Source organism: Trachemys scripta, chromosome 7 (assembly GCF_013100865.1).
Source record: "Trachemys scripta elegans isolate TJP31775 chromosome 7, CAS_Tse_1.0, whole genome shotgun sequence".
In the NCBI taxonomy this organism is placed as follows: Eukaryota; Metazoa; Chordata; order Testudines; family Emydidae; genus Trachemys; species Trachemys scripta.
This window is the reverse complement of record NC_048304.1, coordinates 113,821,405-113,836,874: the sequence shown is the minus strand read 5'-3', so window position 1 is coordinate 113,836,874 and position 15,470 is coordinate 113,821,405. Positions and strand designations below refer to the sequence as shown.

The 15,470-nt window shown below is 39.7% G+C and overlaps 1 protein-coding gene across 4 annotated transcripts in view; it reads left to right on the top strand.

Moving 5' to 3' along the window:
- ATRNL1 (attractin like 1) overlaps window positions 1–15,470 on the top strand; it is a 1,006,335-nt gene that overhangs the window by 422,386 nt on the left and 568,479 nt on the right. Inside the window, exon 21 of one of the 4 annotated variants that reach the window (XM_034775242.1) lies at window positions 7,167–7,406. The exons of the other annotated variants lie outside the window; for them this stretch is intronic. Within the exon in view, the coding sequence (XP_034631133.1) occupies window positions 7,167–7,224 (58 nt within the window). The 3' untranslated portion in view covers window positions 7,225–7,406. Of the gene's footprint in view, window positions 1–7,166; window positions 7,407–15,470 lie in introns of those variants that run through there. 4 annotated transcript variants of the gene reach the window in all.

The window sequence follows — 15,470 nt, the reverse complement described above, 5'->3', positions numbered from 1 at the left end:
ATAGGATTTGCATTACTGGGATTGAACTATTGATCCATATATTTCAGTAGCAGCCAGTACTTCATGCTTCAAAGGAAAGGGAGGGGGAAGACCTATCATGCCCCTAAAATGTGTACACTGTTTTACAGGAGATGAAAATTCCTGCCCTATAGGTGATCTCTGAAACATTAGCTTTGATTACCCTTAAAGGTATTTGATTACCTTTAAAGGCTATAGTTGTTTAGAAGTGATAAACATTTTCAATCCTGTTTCAAAATCCAGCCAAAATGCTAGACTATAGGCCGCCTGTGATAGTGAATTCCATAGGTTGACTGCATGCTGTGTAAACATACATATTTCCTTTCCTTTGTTCTAAATGTACCTTTAATGTGTCCTTTAATTTTATCATGTGTGGTTGTGTACATAACAGTATGGAGTAAATCAAATAAAATACTTTGAAGGAAGATGCACTAAAATTAGTAAAAAGAACAAGAGTACAGGATGCATGTAGTGGAAAATACAGTAGGATGCATCCGATGAAGTGGGCTGTAGCCCATGAAAGCTTATGCTCAAATAAATTTATTAGTCTTAAGATGCCACAAGTACTCCTGTTCTTTTTGCGGATACAGACTAACACTGCTGCTATTCTGAAACTAAAATTAGTGGCATTAAGGAAAACATCTGAATCTTTGACTTTCCAAACAAAAAGAACCTGATTATATGGAGTGCAAAAAAGTGTATTCTCAGTTTGTAACACCTCAGATGCTGAGTGTGTGCAGAGAAGAATAACTGTCAATACAGTGCAAAAAAAAAAAATGAGTATGGGAGGGGAGGTAAAACCTAACCAGATTCAAGAAGTAATGTCTTAATATTAAAGAGAGTCCTTTTGCTTTTCATCTTATTGTGCTGGTGATTCATCTTTTGGAAAGTGTAAAATATAAATTTAGCTACATAACCTTTGAATGTCATTTAGGCTTCTTTTGTTAAATAGCTCTAGCTTTGAGTTATATATTTATTTTGTGAATGTATTGAAAGGTAAGTGGTGTATTCCACAGTTTATTAGATAATGGGTTTTGGGGGAGCTTGATTACAAAGCCATAAATCAATCCAAAGACCTTGATGATGGGTCCTAAACCTCAGCAGTGAAGCTTGAGTGGTTTATTAGATTATCTTTGCAGAAGGATTGATTTACAGCTTTAGTCATCCATCTCCATCTATTATTTTTATGTTACGGAGAAAATAATTTTTCAGCAATTTTTAAAAGGAATTCCAAGCACTGAAAGCCAAAGTAAATATTTCAGTTAGAAAAACTGTTTAAATAATCATAGAAGTTTGATTTAAAGCCTCAGTATCAAAGCAAATTAATAATCAAGCCTGAAAATCTGGACTGACACAAAACCCTTTATTTTCAGAGTCTCAGGAGCAGTGATTCAGGGAAACTGAGTCAAGGTGATACATTCTCATCTGGTGTAAATTGTGATAGCCCCATTTGACTTCAGTGCAGCTATGATAGTTTACACCAGCTGAGGATCTGCCCTTCCCACTGGGTATCTAAATTGTTCTTAGAAAGGACTCTCTGAAGGAATATCAAAGAATTGGCTCGTACTGCCCAGAATTTGTTTTTGTCCCTCTCGTCTTGAAAGAATCACAAACTAGAGACGGGGGGGGGGGGGGTAGTAGTTTCTAGCCTTATCAGAGGTTTCATGCTGGAGTTGGGACAGGGCAGGGTTTGGGGAAAACTGCCAAACCTCCAAAACTATCAGGGTGTAGCATTGCCACCTCTGAGGTACCTAAAACTGAGACATCTGGGATGATCCTGAACCCATAAAACTTGACAGCAGGCAGAGTTTACTGAGCACCTTGACAGATTTCCCTGGACAACTACCTAAAAAAAAGGGATGATCCTCAAAACCTGGACAGGAGGCAAGGCTATTAGGGTGCCATGGTATGAAAGAGACTCTCAGAGGAGATACACTTGGGAAGTGGTAAGACAACTCTCTCTCGTAAACTCATTCATAGACTTTACAGTCAGAAGGGACCATCGTGATTATATAGTCTGACCTCCTGCACATTGCAGGCCACAGAACCTCACTCACCCACTCCTGAAATATACCCCTTAGCTCTGGCTGAATTATTGAAGTCCTCAAATAAATGGTTTAAAGACTTCAAGTTACAGGGAATTCACTATTTACACTAGTTTAAATGACTTTGTCTCATGTTGCAGAGGAAGGCAAAAAAAAACCAACAACAAAAAAATCCAACAACAATAACAGGGTTTCTGCCAATCTGACCTGGGGGAAAATTCTTTCCCATCCCCAAATATGGCAATCAGCTAAATGCTGAGCATGTGGGCAAGTGTCCAGCAAACAATAAAACAGAGGTGGTGAAGAATGATGACCACCAAGCTCTAAACCTTCCAACTAGCTGATAAGGAAAGTTTTCAAAACTGAATTGTTTTTTTAGTCCAGTATTTTCTAGAATAAGATCAGATATTTGTGAAGTGTTACATATGCCGTTTTAAAAGTATTTGATTTTTGAAAAATAAACTGACTTGAAACTGCAAGTTTTTGTTAGGTAAAAAGAGCTTTGCAGAGATGGAACTGTTCAAGTTCCCAGTGACTAGAAGTTAGACACTATTATGACGTTGGAGATAAACTTGCCTCCGCTGGAGTCAATGGGAGTTTTACCATTAACTTCAGTGGGTCCAGGAGTTCAAACCATGTGATTACAAGGATGTTTGGTGACTTCAGTCTACAGTTGTGCAACTTTACATGACTACGTGTTTGTTGTGTTAAATTTAAGATTTTCATTTTGACCAATAAAGCCCAGAATGGTTTGGGACTTGTCCACCTGAGTCTCTCTTTCTGTGCCATCCTGCTAAAATTACAGGCACTAGAGGCATTGGATCAGAAGGCTCCCTGGTTTAAAAAAGAGGGAATCTCTTTTTTAGGGTCCTCTTTTCCCACCTTGGACCAAAAGAGCCCAAATTTCTTGAACTTGGGGGGATGGATATTTTTTATGGGGGGGAAACACCTTGACTTTCTGCTGGGAAATGAGGGAGGTATATTATGTTGTCTCTTTATTGGGTAACTGTTTTGTGTTGAGTGAGATTGGTCACTGATACGCTACTGTTTGATTTTGCTATGTCTTTTCTGCTTTCAGGTATCTTTCAAGATGCCTAGAGCGTGAGCTATATGTGTCCTATGTTTTTGATGTTTAAATTAGAATAAATAAAAATAGGCAATTCTTCTCCAGACAGTTTAAAGGAACTTTATATGAAGGAAATGCCTCACTGTAGCACCAGACATGCCTTCTTCCTTTCCACTGATAATAGGATCTTTGGAGTAGAGACCTAGACAATATTTAAGTGCATATTCCTTTCTTAAAAGTACCCAGAACATTGTTGACTCCTTGCAAATAGGGTGTTAATAAAAAGTAAGATGTAAACAAGGAGGACACTGTGCTTGCCATGGGTTGCTGTTGGTCAGGAGGCAGAGGATGGGGAAGTTCTGAATTGTTGCATTTTTGGAACTTTGAGGAAAGTCATCTATTTTTGCCTCTCATGGTTTGATAAACAAAAGTGATTTATATAGTTGCCCTTTTGAGGTGAATATGGCAGTTATTTGTTGAATATGTCATTTGAATAATGGTTTGCAGTATTTGACCCTTTGTTTGGAAGAGTTATAATATTAATCAAATTAATTTGATTATTAACTAAAAATTGATGAATAATTTACTCAATCATCAGAAAAAAATCATGTACTGAGTGGGTCTGGTTTAAATATTTGTGGGTGAGGGACGGGTCTTAAAATATTGACTGACATCTACTATTCTGAGGACTAACTTTCCTAGATTAAAAAAACAGGAGTACTTGTGGCACCTTAAAGACTAACAAATTTATTTGAGCATAAGCTTTTGTGGGCTATAGCCCATTTCATCAGATGCATGGAATGGAACATTCAGTGAGAAGATATATATATATATATATATATATATATATATATATATATATATATATATATNTATATATATATATATATATATATATATATATATATATATATATATATATATATACGCACACGCACACACACACACATACAGAGAACATGGCTAAGAGGCTTTTTAATTAAGATGAGCTATTATCAGCAAGAAAATAACAGTTTTGTAGTGATAATCAAGATGGCCTATTTCAGACAGTTGACAAAAAGGTGTGAGGATACTTAACATAGGGAAATAGATTCAATTTGTGTAATGACCCAGCCATTCCCAGTCTCTATTCAAGCTTGGCTTTAGACAATGGAACGTGTGGTGTGTCCTGGGTGGAAGCTGGAGGCATGTAGATAAGTATAGCGGTCAGTAGGTTTCTGCTTTATACGACGCTATACTTAACTACATTCCTCCAGCTTCCATCCAGGACACACCACACGATACATCATCTACAGCCAGGCTCTAAGATACAACCGCATTTGCTCCAGTCCCTCAGACAGAGACAAACACCTACAAGATCTCTATCAAGCATTCTTAAAACTACAGTACCCACCTGCTGAAGTGAAAAATCAGATTGACAGAGCCAGAAGAGTATCCAGAAGTCACCTACTACAGGACAGGCCCAACAAAGAAGATAACAGAATGCCACTAGCCATCACCTTCAGCCCCCAACTAAAACCTCTCCAGCGCATCATCAAAGATCTACAACCTATCCTGAAAGATGATTCCTCACTCTCACAGATCTTGGGAGACAGACCAGTCCTCGTTTACAGACTGCCCCCCACCTGAAGCAAATACTCACCAGCAACCACATAACAAAAACAGTAACCCAGGAACCTATCCTTGCAACAAAGCCTGATGTCAACTCTGTTCACATATCTATTCAAGTGACACCATCATAGGACCTAACCACATCAGCCATGCCATCAGGGGCTCATTCACCTGCACATCTACCAATGTGATATATGCCATCATGTGCCAGCAATGCCCCTCTGCCATGTACATTGGCCAAACTGGACAGTCTCTACGCAAAAGAATAAATGGACACAAATCTGACATCAGGAAACATAACATTCAAAAACCAGTAGGAGAATACTTCAGCCTCTCTGGTCACTCAGTAACGGACTTAAAGGTGACAATTTTGGAACAGAAAAGCTTAACAAATAGACTCCAACAAGAAACTGCTGAACTTGAATTAATATGCAAACTAGATACTTTGGCTTGCATCCCTTGGGCAGTACTTCCTGTGGTATCTACTATCTACAGTGCACCCTGGCTGTGGGTCTGCATGGCCCCCCAGTGGCATTATGGGAACCTCAGCCGTTGCAGGCTCTGCAGACCCAGATTCAAGTCCACAGAGCCTTACACTTTCTCTTTATAAGCCTACATTATAGGTTTTAATTCATTCACTATATTTATTTTCTCCTTTCCGCTTTTCTCTGCAGTCTCTCTGACCCTGCTCTGTACCTACTTCACTTTTCTAAGTTATCCTGTCAATCTCTCCCTTGCCATCCACTTACCATCAACCTACTCATCCCTTAATACACAAGTCTTGCAAAATTGACCATATGCCTAATAGCCAGACAATTAAACTAAGATGAGAGACTGCACTGTAAAGGGGCAGCATACAGGTGAGCAGCCACCTTCCAGAGTCTGGGAAACAGGTGGGAACTAGGAATCATACTAGGGTGTATTGGGAGCATAAGCTTTCATGGGTAAGAACCTCACTTGAAGAAGTGAGGTTCTTACCCACAAAAACTTATGCTCCCAATACTTCTGTTAGTCTCAAAGGTGCCACAGAACCCTCTGTTGCTTTTTACAGATTCAGACTAACACGGCTACCCCTCTGATACTAGGGTGCTGTTCCTGGACCTTGCTTTTGGGCTTTACCTTTTATGGCTTCTGACTGGAAGATGTCTGAAGCCTCCTTACTGGCACGGAGGAAGGAGGAAAAAACATCTCTCTCTCTTTTTTCCAAATCTAGAACCTTGTGATGGCATTCTGTTAATCTGTGGCAGTGTGAAATTGACCTGATCCTTGTTAGTTTCATCTCTGCCCACAGGGATATGCAAACTGACAAGACCGTAATAATCTGGTTTCCACTCTTCTGTATATTGGCAAAGTTATAAGCACCAGAGGAAGTAGGTTTAAATTTGGTACAGGTTTGAAAGGTTTTCTTCCTAATCAGAAAGGCAAGACACTTTTTGTTTATGAAAAAAGAAAAAAAAAAACTCTATAGAGTTTGATAGCACCTTCCAAAAAGCTTCCTACCCACCACAGGTAATGGAAAAGGATTTTTTCAAGCCTTTACCCAGTCAGCAGTCAGCTATATTAATCCTCTAACTGCCCATCTTTAGGTTATGCCCACTGAAATGAGAAGGCTGGTGATCCTGTACTAATATAGTATTGTGTGCAACTCAGGAAAATGTAAATTAGTGCCATAAAAGCAAAGACTGGAGTCTTTATTACTATTTTTTAGAGGCGCACAGTCAGGGCTATTAAAGAGGGATGTGTTTTATTTTTTAAATAAAAATGTTGAGCTCTCTGAAGTGGTTTCTGTTTTGCAGCTGTCTCAGAAAATATGCCTCATGTTTTCTGTTTTTGGTCTTATTCTATTTTTTAAGCCACCCAATCCATCCCTAATTATAATTCTGATTTTCTCAAAAATTCAAGCCCTGATTAAGGATAGCACTTAAGTATGTGCCAAGGCATACTGATTTAAAATGTTAAGTTTAAGTGCTTTCAAGAATAGAGATGTTTTCCTGATTTGGGATCTCAGTGGGTAAAATTCAGATTACTTTTCCCATTCCTTAACCCCTCCAATGACAGTTATCTGGTATGTACTCGCTGCAGCATCCTACAAAGCTAGTTAACAAAATTCTTCCCCTCATCACCTGATAATTTCCTTCTCTCTCTTACTTTCTTTCTAGATAAATTCATGGAGAATAGATCCATCAATGGCTATTAGCCAGGATGGGCAGGGATGGTGTCCCTAGTCTTTGTTTGCCAAAAGCTGGGAATGGGTGACAGGGTATGGATCACTTGATGACCTGTTCTGTTCATTCCCTCTGGTGCACTGTCAGAAGACAGGATACTCGACTAGATGGACCTTTGTTCTGACCCAGTATGGCCGTTCTTATGTTCTTTCTCTTTACTGTTTTTGATCGCTGCTTTCTGAAGTTTGTGCTCTCGTTTAGGATACAGATGAAGCTGACAAATGGTAGTCATAAAAGAAAAAATCTACCCTGCCAGTGAACAGAAAGATTGCTTACTCTATAGTTATGAATAAAAGGAAAAGGAAGACATGAACTGTACATCTAAACAACTGAACTTTACTGATGTGCAGTTCCATTCATACGAAAGTAAAGCAGCTCCAAGATAAAGAAGTGGGCACTCTTTAGATAAATCCATTCCTTCACAACATGAGAACTGGGTAATAACTGAAGTAATTTCTTCTCTCTGTTACCAGAAAACATTTCAATATCCCTTTATTGGTCATGCTTAAGGATTTTTTTTTACCTGTGTCCATTAATTTAAATATCACAAAATTTCTAAAAAAGAAAAAACAACTGGTTTTGGAGAAGAAAATAGATAAAAACATATTATTCTGGTGTTTTTCATCTATTTTTATTAAATCTCTACCGTACCACTAGCTTATTTCGTCTTTTACTCCCTAATAAAATGTTTCAACAAAAATGGTTTACTAAATGGTTTAGCATTTACCCTTTTGAAATCTTTGATTAGAGATTTCTCTGCGCTCAGATTTCTAGAACAGCATTTTATGTGTTCTGCCTATTTCACTTCATCTACTCAGTGACCTTAAGTCTTTCTCTGCGGTGAAAGTTATATTAACATTTCTGATGATTTTGAACCTTTCCCTTTAGCTATTTTGCCACATGATGTTGCTTCTTTAAATGAAATATTTTTATTTAATACATATCTGTCCTCTGGTTTTAATTTTACCATCAGTAGAACTGGGACTCCTTGTCAATCTGTTCTAAACCTTAAAATACATTATAAATTGAGGTGCAATAGACTATAATTCCTTTAGGAAGGAAGAAGGAATGCTAGGAATGAGTATTCTGATACATCCTTCTCCTTTGTGACTAGTTCATTAAACTATTCAGCAGATATATCCAACGTATATGTTTTCTAAATCTAGAAAGTATTCTGCTTTCTTCATCTACAATATGTGAGAGATTGTTCTGTATTTCAGTACCAGATTGTAATGAGAAGTCCTGTATAATATCCAGCCTGATTTGTTTTTCTTCTGCAGATTCCAGTCATGGCCAGATATCATGGCTGTTCCTAAAGAGTGGAAAAGATTACAATTCTTGTTCCTTGCATGTTTCTTTTAGGGTCCATAATCCCAAAGAGCTGATAACTCCCATTTTGTTTTGTTCAAACTACGTACATGTTTTGAGTTTTTGGTTGTAGGGTATCCCTTCCATACCAATAATCAGCCTGGTTGCTCTTAGCCTGTTCCTTTTCTAACACCTGGAAGCATACTATTAGAGACTGTGCATTTTACTATCTGACCTGTTTTGGAGGCTTTTTAAAATCTTGGAGGAGGTGGCCATTTGGTTGGCACAATCCCACCCACAGCTGGTATGCAGTGGGGAGTTCACAAGCTGCATCGTTTCTTGGAATGGGGTATAGGAATTAGTTTGATATCACTGTATTTCTTGTATGTTCACTGATATGTTTCTTTGTACTCTGAGCATTTTATTTTTTGTATGTGTAGTCATTTCTTCTTGGTGCTTGAACTTCTTATTGGAAGTTATCAGTTCAATAAAAAATGAAAGAGGATCTGAGGTCCATGGCGATGTTTTCAAGAGCACCTGAGTCCCATTTTCAAGTGAATGTGGTATTTAGGACTCCATTTCTAAGTCACTTTGGAAAATGGGACTTAGGCACCTTTTGAAAAGTTTGCCCCTTGGTACTGAAATAATGAAGGGAGGAGGAACATGTTGTATTTCCAATGTTAAAATATTTAAACAATACATCTGACAAGAGGGTGAGTGTGTTTCCTTGTAAACTATAAGGCAAAAAAAAAAATCAAAGTCCAGAAGAATTTAAAACTAACAGAATTTACATGAAAAGAGAAGTCACAAGTCAGAGTACAGTAATTCATTTAAAAATTAAGATTTAAAGGGCCATTAGAAGCAGCAGGAAACGTACATTTTGTTGAAATAGTTTAAAATCCACAATACATGAAAAAATGTGAAATATTGGCCCAGATTCTGCACAGATTCTACTGCACTGTTAGCTGATTCTGGCCTTACAGCCAGTAGCCTGTGTATGATTTGTCATTGTTATACAGCTGGTCTAGTGATTCCCACACCAACCTCCTCCCTCTTTCGGGCATAGAGGGTGCGTCCAGGGCAAAGGGGTATGGTGGGGGCATGTCTATGCCTCTCTCATCACTATCTGCTGCATTGGCACCTTGGTGTCCTTGAAAGCCATTGTAACTTAGAGCAGTCTTTGGGTTGTTGCAAAGTAATACAGTGGGCTAAAGTGTTACACAGCAAGCCCGGGATCAGGGGAGCTCAAACCTTATGTTTTCATTCCCTGCCTGTACTGACTTGTGTGTTCTTCACATATATCTGGGGGTCTGGCCATTAATCAGACGCATACAGCACATTTTCACACACCCAGAAACAAGCTGTATAATGGCATCAGTAAAATGTCCTTTTAAAACAAGGGAGGAAAAATATGTTTTCTCTCCAGTATTTAGGATTGCACTTTTATAACCTGATCCTTTTTAGGGAGAGGAGAATTTTAAAATGTGCCATATTAATTGGATAGCTTTTAACACAAAAGCTTCTGTACTGGATGTTTGTACTCAAATCAAGAATGAAACGTTCACTAGAATGCACTAGAATGCTTTGCAAACATTAAATAATCATAGAGTGAATTCTCTGGAATGTTTCCATGCTGAGCTTGCCAAAAGAGCTTTTTCCTTCCCAGAAAGCATTTTCTCTACTACTGTTTCGGCTTTGTCGCTCTAATTTATGGAATATGTGCATGCTTTGCTTCCCTGACATGATGAACTGCTTCAATCACTGGAAATTGTGTTTTGGGTGACATTAAAACATTCCATGCTTCTGACTGGTGGGTAATATTCCAAATTATAGCATTATCCTTGCAGAATATTATAGTTATCGTTGAAATTAAAAACCTAGTATGAAAACAGGGGGGAAAAAAAGAACTTTAAATGATCAGAGCAGTTAAAAAAAGTTATGCTTAAAATAAATATTATTGCTTTCAGCACACAGTATTCTTGTTGATTGTGTTTTTATGACAAATTGATACAAACCATGTTTCTGAAATACTAATTTAGGGATCATCTTACAGTTAAAAAAAATAATCAGAAGTATATTTCACTGACTTCTTAAAAGTATAGCCCAAAATTTTGGACTGAGAGCTTATTATTCTGTGATTTAAACAAACTGACTTGGGACAGATTTTCAAGCTAGCATGCAGAACAAATGTAATTGAAACAGAGATGAAAGGCGGTAAATGTAATTGGAGCCTATTATCCTATGTGGTTAAGAAGCTTGAGCAGAGCGAACCCATCAGACAGTGTGAAAAGGAAGAACAGAGAATAGAAACTGCTCGAAGCTGGTGAAAGAGACTAGTGAAGGGATTACAATGTAACTATTCCTACACAATCTCTACATTAATAATATCCCACTTCTATAGTATATTTGGATTACCAAACAGGATTTTCTCTTGATTCCTGCACTCTCTTTATTTCTCTCTGATGTCAAGGAAAATCCCTGTTTAGCAAATTCCAGAAGTCACTAATCCTCATTTTTGCCTCCCTTAACCTACCACATACATCAACCCCAGAGGTGCACCAGGGCATTTATTTACAACTGGTTCTTGACTATGATACAGAGGGAGGTGAATGCCCACCTAAAAGCACTAGTTGAATGACCACCACAAAAAGCACTAGTTCTTTGGAGTGTCTGAGAGATCATTCTTAATGAACAAATATTCTTTTACTAAAAGTATTTGATTAAAGTGTAAAAGCTAAAAAAAAAAAAAACCACAAAACACTCCACCCCAGAACACACAAATGTATTCCAAAAAACAACCAAATACCAACCACATTTATATCTGAGTGGTTGCTTCATGCACTAGGGAGTGAATGTTGAGAGTGAATATTTTTCATATGTACATTTCACAAACAATTTGATTGTATTTATAACTTAGGTGTGCAGGTAGTATAGCATGCTATCTTTTGTCTCAACTATCTGGAAATTTTCTTTTTTTTTAAAGTATTTACTAAATTTTGTATCAGACTTTTTGAGAAATTCATTAACATTCCAGAGTCTCTCTTTCCAGATGACAGCATGATTGGGAATGACATGACAAATATAAATGCCTTAAAAAAAAGTGTGGAAAAGTGTATTGCCCCTGTCATGCACAGAAGACTAGTTTCACAAAGAGACTCATGTGCCTAGAAAATCGCTGATATTCACAAAGCCTGAGTTCAGCACCTAGAGCCCTGTACACTGAGGGGGGAGAGACAGGCACCTTAGAATGGGATTCACAAAACCAAGCTGGAAGGCTCCTTGCTTAAAATAGCTTATGGGAGATGCCAACTTGAAGGGTGTATGCTAAGCTCCTCCCCCTTTCGGAGATAGGCCCCAAAATCCTGGCTGCAGAAAGGCACCCCCCTCTGTTGGGGATTCTCAGGTGCAGACCCCCTCCTGGCATTAGGTGCCTATGCCATTTTTGCAAGAAGCAGGTGTGGTGATGGAGGACAGTGGGGACGTCCCTCGTAACATGAGAATGACTCCATAGCCTGATGGTTAGAACGCTCACCTAGGAGGTGGTAGATCCCTGTACTAATGAATGTTTTAATTTTATATCCACAGTGGAAGAGCTTCACCAGGATAGACTGAGGGCAACCCACATCAGAATATTCTGTAGCCCAATGGTTAGGATGCTCACCTTAGAGGGGGCAGTTTCCTGTTCAAAGAATTTCTCCCCCTCATATGGAGGGATGTGGCAAAGTGGGACTTACCACCACAGGGCCTCCTGCTGGCCGTCCTGGGAATAAGTTCTCAGCCCTTCCAGTCCACCTTCAGCTAGTGGTGTCATGCCTGCCATCACTGCTGTCTCCACTCTTTGGACCTGTATTGCTCCCCAGACCCCAGCATCCTCTTCTTAGCACAGTCCTCTAGCTGTTCCTCCATTCCGATATCTCCCAACTTCCGGGGGACCAGCAGTCCTTATTCCCACCACTTGCCTCAGCAGCCAACTGCAGTCCAAGTTCCAGCCCCTCGCCTCAGGGGCAAACTGCAGTCTGGATACTGGCCACTCTCCTCATTGGCAAGTGGTGGGGAGACCCAGGCCCACCCGCCCGCTACTCTGGGTCTCGAGCCAGGGACCCTATAGCCTCCTCCAACCTGCTGCCTATTTTCCCTGGACCACTTCCCCCGTAACCCTAGCACCCTCCCAGTCCTGGTAGCAAAGCCCAGCCTGGCAGTGGGCAGCCAGCAGCTCACCCTTGCACATTGCTGCCCCTTCCCAGCACTGCTCTATCTATGGCACTTCTTCAGGTAGCCAATCCTCCTTCCTTGCCTTCCAGGGAAAGATTCCCTTCTGCTTTGCTGAGCAGCCCTTTATATATGACCCTCACCAGCCCTGATTGGCTGCTCCAGCAAGCCTTTCCCCTATTGGTGGGCACAAGAAGCCTTTTCCTGATTAGTGGGCTCTGGGCAGCCTCCCTGGTGCTGCTTTTAACCCCCTTCTTCTCCCTGTGTGGAGCAGCCACCCCGCCACATTGGGGCATATAAATGCAGGGTCTCCTATACCCCTGGTGAGTATCCTAACCACTGGGCCAAAAGTTATGAGGGTGGTGGTCCTCCTGTAATGAGGTGCCCACTGTGCCCCTCCGGATTCGGCCCCTTTGGCCCTCTCCTCCATGAATCAGGGACACTTCAGTCTGGTGCAACACCCGTGTTCTTTATTTGTGATCAGTTTGCCACTACCAGTTTCCAACTATATACAGGCTTTACAACTGCTTGGTCTACCACAGGCCTGGCCAGCAACATACTAGGAGGCTCCTACTCCCTCTGAGCCTGACGTCCCACTCTTAGTCTCCGTCCCCCTTTCTCTCATTCCTTCCAGCCTTATAGCTCTTGCTAATGAGGCTGGCAGGTGTGGTCAGTTACCAGGCAAACATAGGGCGGTTCACTGAGCCCCAATCCATGAGTGGAAGAGCAAGGAGAGATGAAGTATATGCAGAAGTAAGGATGAAGACTTTGCATGTGAAGCAGAAAGAAACTTGATGTCACTGCAGGGATTCAAGGTGGGGAATGACATGGACCGAACAGTAGGAAAGTAGGATGGTCATCTCTGCAGCATGATCAGTAGATTTGAAAGATATTGGAGAAGTCCAACAGAGAAAATTGTGGTTGTAGAGACCAGAAAGGAGGCTGGGAGTTGTCATACCTCTTGGGTACTGAGGATGGCTCTCTGGATGGTCACTTTTATGAGATTAGCTTCTTTGAAGGGTTCTCAATCCATTACCCCTTCCAGGAGGGGATACAATTGTCACCCCATCCCTGCCTGCATTGGAGGATGGTAGTGACAGTGCATGTGCAAAAGTTCTGAGGCTTGGGACCATGAACTTTCCAGTGCCATAGACAACCTTACACCCTCCCTGCCTGCCACATGGTGACCCCTTTCCCTCTACAATAGCTATCACATCCAGAACATGTCAAGGAACAGAGTAGGTGGTGTTCATTGTGATTTACACCAGTGTGAGAGGAGAATCAGGTCCAGTGGGTCTGTGTTTCAAAAAGCTATCCCCTAGAATGTGTGTAAAGCAGTGGGTCTCAAACTTTTTTACTGGCGACCCCTTTCACACAGCAAGCCTCTGAGTGCGACCCCCCCCACACACAATAAATTAAACATACTTTAAAATATATTGAACACCATTATAAATGCTGGAGGCAAGCAGGATTTTTGGTGGAGGTTGACAGCTCGCGACCCCCCATGTAATAACTTCATGACCCCCTGAGGGATCCCAACCCCCAGTTTGAGAACCCCTGGTGTAAAGGCATGCAACACAGAGTTAAAGGATCTGGGGCTCGTTATGATAGAGTAGAAGGGATAGGCTGGTGATAAGTGCTCTTTGCTTCAGATTCTCATCTGTTTGTGTAAATGTTATCAAAATATGCCATAGAAAAGTTCATGAAAAATTCAGGAAGATTAACAAACTTTCTCAGTGGTTTATTAGAAACTCCCTAATCTGTCATGAATATCTCAAATATAATTTGAAAGTCTCATGTAATAGCTAGGGTCTTGGTCTCCTCACAATAAGTATGATAGCTTGCCAGTTATTCTGTATCATGTTTTAAAATCTCTGAAATGTTTAAACTTCATGTTCATATTATAACAAGCCACTAACACAATATGAAAGTTGCTGTTACCATAGAAAAGTTAATTTAGATAACATTGTTATTTTCTGAAATTTCCTAATACTGTCAGGTTGGTGACCTAGAAAAAAACATAAATGACATTCTAATTTATTCATTCCTTTGTCTGCATTTTACATTTAATATTCTTATATGGAAGATAGTAAAATAAATGTAATATTTGTCATGTCATTTGGGCATTGGAGAGGTTCTGTTCTCTTTTACTGAGAACAGAATACCCCTTGATTCTGAGTTGCTGTTTGGTGTTGGTCTTGGTCAGAAATCTTCTCAAGTCTTCATTTTTTTTATGGTGATAAACTCTACACTTAAGTAGCTGGAAAATTATTAATCATATACAGTGTATTTTGAAATGGAAAGAGGAAAATTAACTTGTCATTCCTTATATTCTTTTCTATTAATTACAGAAATTATAGGGTACATGTGTTATCACTGCCTACGTTTTGCTTAAATTGTTTAAAAATTGGGAACACTTTAGTAGATTCTTCTTGTGTAAAAGATGCTTTTATTCTAAAAACTAAACTAAGAAAACTAAGAACAATTAAAAATGAATGTGGGGGTGGAAAACCAAATGAAAACATCTGTGGGCTCTGTTCTATAACATTTTAATTTTCTACGTAAAGATTGTAACACAATATTTCTTTGCAATCATTATAATCACTTACCACCCACAAACAATTCAACAATTGTAATAAAATAATAAAATCCAGACAGTTATACTTAAAGATTAATACAAGTGTTTAAGAAAAAAGCTTTACTTACATAGAGGCTGCAGTATGTCCAATTACACACTATACAAGGGCATTGGTAAATAGTCCATTCTTGGTCATTATAGTGGTATTGAAACCACAGCAAAGCACCTTGAATCCAGTGTACAACTTTGTCTGATCTAGTCTCTCTGCCTATTTACACCACGCTCAACACTCTGGTATCTGACTGGCAAGTCCCAAGGCAAGGGATCCTTGGAAAAATTAACACAGCCTAGGCCTCCCCCTGCCCCTGGTGGCTACTTGATTTGAGAATAGCAGAGGTACCCAATACCCC